At 40.9% G+C, this 9275-nt stretch overlaps 1 protein-coding gene across 1 annotated transcript in view; it reads right to left on the bottom strand.

Annotated features, from left to right (window-relative positions):
* The window catches only part of LOC119422139 (heme-binding protein 1-like), an 11444-nt gene extending 9019 nt beyond the window's left edge, over positions 1-2425 (bottom strand). The window contains exon 1 of the mRNA XM_037689490.1: positions 2242-2425. Within this exon, the coding sequence (XP_037545418.1) occupies positions 2242-2319 (78 nt within the window). The 5' untranslated portion in view covers positions 2320-2425. The remainder of the gene's footprint in view (positions 1-2241) is intronic.
* Between the last annotated feature and the right edge of the window lie 6850 nt (positions 2426-9275).

A 9275-nucleotide genomic window follows, 5' to 3' on the forward strand; every position in this document is an offset into this window, starting at 1 on the left:
TATATATATATATATATATATATATATATATATATATTATATATGTAAGGATGGTACTATTTGCTGTTTCTGTTTGTGTCTGTTTTCTCGTCAGTTTAATTGGTGTCACCTTTGTCTCGTCACAGCTGTTGTAATCACGTCTTGTCTTGTCCTTGTATATAAGCCTCCTGTCCTGTGTTGTTCCTTTGTCGGTTCGTCGTTGGGTATTGCCTGTCCTGTCTTGCCTGTGTGATCCTGTTCTTGAGTCCATGTAAGTTTTGCTGCCATGTCAGCCTTTTGATTTATTATTATTATTATTATTAAAAGTATTTTATTTTATACATCTGCCTCTTGAGTCCTGCCTGCGCAACTGGGTTCTCCTGTTCTGATCTGCCTCGAAAACCCTGACAATATATGCCTATATATATATATACAAACATACATACATACATGCGTAAACAGCAGGCTGCTATAATTTAGTATCTTGTAAAAAATGGGATTTTGTCTTGCAAATAAAGTTTTTAGTTTTTGGTCCTCTTTCAAATCTAATGGTGCTAAAAACAAAATTTGTGGTCAAGCTTACAATGAACATCTTATAAGATTTGTCAAACTTTTGCTCTGGATGTAAACTTACCGTAGCACCAAGGTTTTGAAAAATCTGCAAAGAGGTTTTTAAATCCCACCCTGCAGCCACATTTACTCTCAAACACTTCCAAGACAACAACAAATGATCACGAAGCAGCAGCTTGTGACAGGTACACCGGCTCCTGCTTTGTAATTATGTTGTTTCTCCCCCTGTATGGCTTGTCATTGGGGCCAACATTAAAATTGTATAGTTGACAAGAAGCCGAGCTTGACTTGAGCTAAAGAGTGCAATTAATTTGTCATGTGTGTCTAGGCGGACCAGTGCAGTAATTAGTCGGTGCCAGAACAAACTACACAAACACATTAAAAACAAAGCAAAGGAATCGTTTAAATTCCTTGTCACTTCAGTTTAACATAATATTCTTCACTCGTTGAAAAGGCATTTTAAAGAAGTCACCCGTTGGGCTGTGTAAAAGAATGTGCCTACATCCTCCCAGGCTGCTCAGATGTATTTTGTATCCGTTTTAATTAAAAGTGTTGGGTGTCAGAGTCAAGCAGGTGCTCCGTGGATCACATAACCAGCTCTGATGTCAGGGTTTGCTTTTAAAACATCAGTCAAGTCCAGAGATTTGATAAACCTGTGTTGAGCTTAAAATATTTTTTTCTTCGAGGTGGCATCATTCTGGATCGGTAACCAACTAACTGGCTCTTTGAATTCCTGTTACAGCAAAAAAATGTTTACCTGCTTTGCAGTGAATCACTTTTAGAATGTGTAAACAGCTATTGTGTACAGTTTACCGCTGGCTTTAATGGGATTTTTAGGTTTCCTTCAGTAGATGTGTCTGCGTCAGAACAGACCTGTCTGTCAGCGTGAATGTGTGTTTGCGTCAGTTTGGATCATTCTCTGCTTGTACCGGAAATCCTGTCTTGTCCACCCTTGATCCCCCTCTCAAAAGCCATCATTTGTTCAGGAGATAAACCCATAAAGACACTTTGAAACACAATAACACACAGACACATTGACATTTCCAGCAGCCCACAGACCACCGTAAACGGGCTACACTTTGTTCAACAACATGCAGCAGTTACTGAAATTCTTAGAAAGTAAAGCACAAATAAGACAACACACACTAAAGGCTTCATAGTAAAGGGGATTGGAATATACTGAACATGTCTCACCACATTTCCAACATCAGTTGTCTGTATTGTAGTACACACAGACACACACACACATGCCTATAGTGTCAAAATGAATGCATGACTGAATATAATCTGGAACATGTAGTCTTTCTAGCCTGCTGTATTAAAGCCCCCTCCCCCCATTTATTCTCATCTTTATTCACTTCTGCCTTGTTGATTGGCACAGGACCTCAGGCTACTCTATCCATCTCGGATCCCACCCCACACCCCTACACCACTTTATGGGTCAGCGGTCATCCTTACAGGTCACAAGCATTTTAATTTTTTTAATGATTAAATCAGACTTTAGGATCGTCACAGGGATGCGCTAAAACTGCTCTTTAAAATTTAAATTTTAAAGAAAACTCATTGCTTGAGGAACTTGATGAATGGAAAACAGAATTTCTGTGTGTAAAACTCCATAAAAGTAAATAAATAAATGAAAAATATTTAAAAAGGCATAAATTAGAAGCAATACAAAAGAGCATTTTTGCTTACCTTTGTCTCAGTGCTCAGCAGTTTATACTCGGTCTCCTCAGAGGTTCCGAAGAGTGAATTTTTAATCATGCCAAACATGGCTCAGCTCCTTCGTCTTTCTCCGGTTGTTGACCAAATGCTTGGTCTGTATGCAGGCAGCGCACGCGTGTGTTGTTCCTCCTGTAAAGCAGAGCGCACACTTGCTGTGTGTGAGGTTAAACTCTCCTCAGCAGATGTTTTCCTCTCCTCCTCCAGAGGAACAAGATGCTGAGTGGCCGCAGCTTCGACCAACTCCGCCTTCCTCCATTGTTTTTTATTCTTACAAGCAACTTATATCTCTATATAATATCACTGTTTTCCTTCTTCAATTACTCTCAGACTACTCTGTTTAGTGTTTACAGGATTAAAGTGATAATTAAGGGATGCTACTTCTGTATACATACATACACACACACACACACACACACACACACATATATATATATATATATATATATATATATATATCTACATGTGCTATGTGGACTTGGAGAAGGCGTTTGACTGCGTTCTTCGGGGAACCCTGTGGGGGGTACTCTGGGAGTATGGGGTACCGGGCCCTTTGATACGAGCTGTTAGATCCCTGTATGACCGGTGTCAGAGCCTGGTCCGCATTGCCAGCAGTAAGTCGGGCTTGTTCCCGGTGAGAGTTGGACTCCGCCAAGGTTGCCCTTTGTCACAGATTCTTTTCATAACTTTTATGGACAGAATTTCTAGGCGCAGCGAAGGTGTTGAGGGGATCCGTTTTGGTGGCCTTAGGATCGCATCTCTGCTTTTTGCAGATGATGTGGTCCTATTGGCTTCATCAAATCGTGATCTACAGCTTTTGCTGGAGTGGTTCGCAGCCAAGTGCGACACAGCCGGGATGAAGATCAGTTCCTCCAAATCCGAGGCCATGGTTTTGAGCAGGAAAAAGGTAGATTGCCCTCTCCGGGTCAGGGAGGAGGTCCTGCCCCAAGTGGAGGAGTTCAAGTATCTTGGGGTCTTGCTCACAAATGAGGGAAAAATGGAGCGTGAGATCGATAGGCGGATAGGTGCAGCATCTGCAGTGAAGCAGGTGCTGTACAGGTCTGTCCTGGTGAAGAGAGAGCTGAGTCAAAAGGCAACGCTCTCAATTTACTGATCAATCTACGTTCCTACCCTCATCTATGGTCAGGAGCTTTGGGTTGTGACTGAAAGAACGAGATCTCGGATACAAGCGGCCAAAATGAGTTTTCTCCGCAGGGTGTCTGGGCTCTCCCTTAAAGATAGGGTGAGAAGCTCGATCATCCGGGAGGGACTCAGACTAGAGCCGCTGCTTCTCCACTTCGAGAGGAGCCTGTTGAGGTGGCTCGGGCATCTGGTTAGGATGCCTCCTGGACGCCTCCCCGATGAGGTGTTTCAGACACGTCCCACCACGAGGAGACCCAGAGGAAGACCCAGGACACGCTGGAGGGACTATGTTGCTTGGCTGGCCTGGGAACACCTTGGGATTCCCCCAGAGGAGCTGGAGAAAGTGGCTGGGGAGAGGGAAGTCTGGGCCTCCCTACTTAAGCTGCTACCCCCGCGACCCGACCCCAGATAAGCGGAAGAAAATGGATGGATAGATGGATGGACAGTTAAGGTGGTTCAGGCATCTGGTTAAGATGCTTCCTGGGCACCTCCTTAGGTAGATGCTTGGTACATATCCAAGTGGGAGAAGACCCCAGGGAAGACCCAGGACACGATGGAGAGACAATGTCTCTCGGTTGGCCTGGGAACATCTTGGAGTCCTCCCAGAAGAACTAGAAGGGGTGGCTGTGAAAAGAGATGTCTGAGATGTCTGTCAACTCAAGCTGTTACCCCCGTGACTCAACTTTGCAACAAGCAAAAGATTGTGGATGGATGTATATATATATTATTCAAAATGGCTGCACTCAACCTAGCTGCAGCTTCATAGGCTCCCAGTGAACTTAATCTTTTATTCCTGTTGTTTTTGTTTTACCTTTTTTTTTTTTTGCGCCAACAATGCATATCCACAGTACGAATATGACTGCGCTACACTTGTGGAGTTTTCTGTGTTGCTGCCTTGACATTGCGCCATCGTGGTTCAGTCCTTCCAACCTCAGGCTCAGGCCTGTTGTGGCAGCTGTCTCCATGAGCCTTCATCTGCCTGCATGGACCGAACTCTACCCGCCTGTTCAGTTCAACTTTGGATGTCCTCCGTCTGCCGGACCCAGTCTTGGAGGACAGTCTGGGAGGGCAGCTGCTGCAGTCATTATTACCATCAAGCTGCTAACTACACCTGCTCATGCTGCTAACAAGATCATTCACCTGCCTGCATGGACCGAACTCTATGGACCCATTGGGGTTCCGTGGGGAAACCTTGGATGTTCTCCGTCTGTTGGACACAGTTCTGGAGGGCAGTTTGGGAGGCAGTCTTTATTATCATCATGCTGCTGACTGAACCTGCTAACAAGACTTGCTAATGCTGCTTACCAAACCACACCGCTAACAGTATGATGGTGCCAATGGGACCATGTTGCTAATGCCCCTTATCCACCCCATTACTCAGCCCCAACTCTGCTCAGCATTGCTCCGATCAGCTCTTTACACGTACGATTTCCACCGTACTTCTGGACCGGTTCTGTAGGCGTGTCCAGAACCCAAAATCCTGAACTTTTAATGAACTTAGTTCACCATTAAGAGTGAGAGTTCTGCGATGAGTTAAACTCAAAGCAGTCTGCTCCTCAGATAAATAATTTTAAATTATTATTTTTAAATATTAATTTTTCTTTTAACTTATTTTATATGAATATTTCTGTTCAGTGACCCGAGACAACTTCTGTTGTGACTTGGCGCTATATAAATAAACTGAAATGAATTAAATCTGATGAATCAGAGTCTACAAAAGCATATATGTGTAAAATTATATATTTTTCTTCATCATTTTATGTATTTGCATTTATTGTATCTACTTTTATTGTTCAATTTAGATATGTGGTTTTGTTTCTTGTATACAGATTATTTTATTTCAGTGATTTAAAGTGTAATTCTTGTTTTGTGATTTGTACATCTGTGGGTTAGAATAAAGTTTAACTAAAGGCTGTAGCTCTTGTTTAAACATATTTGAGGGAAATATTCCTGAGAGATCCAATAATTTAGTTTTTTTTTTTTAACGATTTTTCAGCTGAGTTAACTTTAATTAACAGATTATTTAATAAAGTTAAAGTGAAAACAGGATTTCATGATAAAGCTGGCATGGTTTAATTATTTTTATTCTTTGCTGATTAAAAAAAAACATTTTTTAATACATAAAATGTAAAAAAAAACAAAAAACGTTTTCATCCTCTGTCCTTGTCCTCCCGCCTGCCAGGGCTCAGAATCCGGCCTTTGTGAGCACGTGAGGTCGGACCCAGAGCCCCGGCCTCGCGTGCTTCAATGGGTTGGCAGCTCGTATGATCTCCGCGGTGACTAGCTCGCTCGAATTTTGTCATCGGTCACTAAACACAAAAAACGCCTGGACTTCAGCATTAAACACGGTGTCATCATTATTGTTTTTAAAATCGTAAAACTAGATCCAGTCGCTGCTCCGCATTCTGAGAAATTGCAAATGGCGGATTGGTGAAGAGCTTCTGAGATCCAGTGACTCCAGTCCTCCCCCATACCAATCAGTGACCGACAGTGTTCTGACGTCACATTTATGTCCCGACTCAGCTCGAACGGTCCCACCAGAGAAGCAGGGTCAAAAAAAGGGTCTGAATCAGCCTCGAATCAGCTAAAAAGTCCTGATGAAATAGGGATCTTTCCGTGGAGGGCTGAGTAGAGTTGGGGCTGAGTATTAGTGGTGGAAAAGGGGCATAAGAGAAACTTCATTGCTAACAGCATCATGCTGCTAACTGGACCATGTTGTTAAGAGAACCTCACTGTCCTCAGAACCACTCTGCCAATAGGACCACGCTGCTGTAGATTTATTTCTTTTTCACTTTTGGCACCTTGTTTCTGTATTTTTGCTGCATGCTTTGAATAAATCCCAGTTTATGTTAGTTTTGGGGCTTCGATCTTGACTCCGCTTGCATTATTTGTCTAAATAAAGACAATCGACACGCTTCATGAGCCCAGGTCTGTTTATTGCATGCCCGTAACATGTACACTGTATACTTACGTCATATCCTGTCTACAATATGGCAAGCCCATGAGGACAATAATTATGACGGTTTACAATACAACATTGTAAATACAACATCTCCCTTTAAAAATTTTTTTTTTCTTTTGATGCCACATGTCCTCATTGAACTGGTACACATGTTGAATATATTGTCACATGAAAAGTATGCTGCAGTAAACGACATGTCAGACTTGTAAACATCATTTTACATTCACATTTCACATATTTTCATGTAAACATCATTTTACGTAAACATCGTTTCACTTTGATATCATTTCACATAAACATCATTTTACATTCACATATTTTTCATGTAAACATCATTTCACGTCATCTCACGTGAATATTTCATGTAAACATTCCATCATTTCACATCCTTTTTTTTTTTTTAATTTAGGGCAGCGATCCGCCTACACCCTTTACAATCATAAGTCAAGAATTGTTCTTGGCCTGACCACTCGTCCTGATCTTGTGGTCAGTATGGGGCTATTATTTAGTTGATGTTTTTCTTAGTTCATATCTTAGATGTTATTACTGTTTTTCTTATACATTTTATTGTTGGACGTAACTGAGACCCTGTGTATATAATTTCGCTCCACCACATGTACCACATGAGGTGCGAATGACAAATAAAGAATCTCTGACTCTGGCTCTGATTAAGCATGTAAATTATAGCCAAACCAAACCTAAGAGAATCGTGCTGCTGTTGTTCGGTGTATTGTTTTGCATTAATGACTAGCGTATAGCTTAGATCTTTTAGCATACCGTTTGGCGTTCGTTTATATATATCTAGTGTATATCTTAGATCCTTACTTACTGTTTCTTTTTACACTTTATATTTTTGCTATCGTTTGATGTAACTGGGACCCTGTGTACACAATTTCGTTCCACCTCACGTACACATGCAATGCGAATGGCAATAAAAAGACCAGCAAAGCAAACCAGCTCACACGAAGACTTGCCAATTGTTTTTTCATCGAATGTCCTTCCTGGCACAAGCACAGACCACTGAGCTACTACAGCCCTCAGTGTGGAGCAGTGTGGTGTGTGTATTCGCTCCTCTTTTGGACATCCAAAAAAAGGCGTCCCGTAGCAGTTCTTCGTTTAGCTCTAGTGCACTTTCATAGCAAAAGCAGAAAAATGGAGGAGGAAAGAGTATTTTTCAAAGATATCTGGAGACATATGACCCCTGAATTCTGGTGTTATAAAGGCATAAAAGATACACTGAAGATAGCAGGAAGTTAGTAGTGCTCAATCTTGGTCCTTGAGTACAACTATGCGTGTTTTGTTTCTCTGCTCTGACACACCTGCTTTGAATAAATGATAGATATTAACAAGCTTCTGCAGAACTTAAAGAGCAGAATATTACTGTAAAACTTAAATTGTTTCACTTCGTTTCTCCAAAATGAGGCTATGCGCTACTGGGAAAATAATACATTTTCAGAACAAAATATATCTTTTAAAACTTTTATTTAAATTTATTAAAGACCTACTCCAGTTCCCACATGTAAAAGAAGTAACCTTCAGTCTGCTGCTGTCGGGGTTTTTTCCTCTCATCCTTTTTGTCATGGCTGCCTGTTTCAGGATGGCGGGATGAAGCGAGGCACATATTACATCACGTTTCTGTGCAAAATAAGGGCTGACACTGGCTGTTTGTCTTTCACTATGCATCGGACTTTATTTGCTGGGGCTGCGCAGCATGTTAGGTTAGTGCTGTGTGAGTGCACCGTGAGCTGCTTCCCTTCAGGGCTCGTCTATTTTAATTCACACTGAAGGCAATGTTAGTCACTGAAGCAGAGGAGGAGCAAAACAGGAAAGGGAGAATTATGTGGGGGAAAGAGAATTTGATAAAGCTGTGGAAAAAAATGTGGAAAAGCAACAAGCTGGCACTGAAGCTAACTGAAATGGATGGATAAATAAACCGCTGCAATGTAACACAATTTACTGTACAGTCAGTCTCTGCAAAACAAGGCAGGTCCAAGGAAGAAGTGGGTTGCTGCCATCTCAAAACCATAAAACTTTACTTAAATAACCACAAAATGTAAAACTGACTGTGATGTAAAAGTTTATAAAACAGTGTTGACAGTGCATATGTGCTTTTCCTGCCCTTTCAAGTCAAAATGTTTGGCACAGAAGTGCTTATTGTCATGAATAAAGTTGTTTCAAGACAACAGACACACACTTCTAGATCGACCTTGCTCTAACTAGCCATTAACTTCTCAATCTGCTCAGAATTAAACTGTTTCTCCGAACTGAAAGATATTCAAAGAGACATCTATTACAGGTAAGATGTTAATTGTTCACTGACTTAGAGCCCCACTTCAAAAGGTCTGAATTATTACTTTAAGCTTTATACTGTGACAATAGTTACAAATGAGAAATGTATTATTTGTAGAAAAACAAAACTTTGGAATTTTATATTGAAAATGTATTTAAAATATTGGAAACAAATGCTGATAAAACTTAAAATCTCCCAGCGAAGTATGATGAGGTGTGAAACAAACACCACAAAGTAACAGATTATATGTTTTTTTTAAAAAAGGCTTAGCATTCCTTTTAGGACTGTATGTTGCCCGCAACCTTGCATTAAAAAGTTTAAACAAAAATCTCAAATGAACTGCTTGAGCTCAGAACACCTAATCTGGATGATTTTCAGCTACTACCACACATAATTTTAGCTCAAATGAAAATTTGACTGATTGTAGCCATATATTTGTTAAGTTTTATCGGACGTGGCGACCATCTTGAGTGAACTCCAAAAGTAAAACAGTTGTAAAAGTGTATTCAAGGATTTCTTTCTGAAAGTTCAATTACAATCTGTCCATTGGTTTGAGATATTTTGCTAACAGATGATCACTCTCCAGGTAATTACATCACACTCCTTTCAGTG

Source organism: Nematolebias whitei, chromosome 15 (assembly GCF_014905685.2).
Source record: "Nematolebias whitei isolate Nwh7 chromosome 15, NemWhi1, whole genome shotgun sequence".
Taxonomy (NCBI): Eukaryota; Metazoa; Chordata; class Actinopteri; order Cyprinodontiformes; family Rivulidae; genus Nematolebias; species Nematolebias whitei.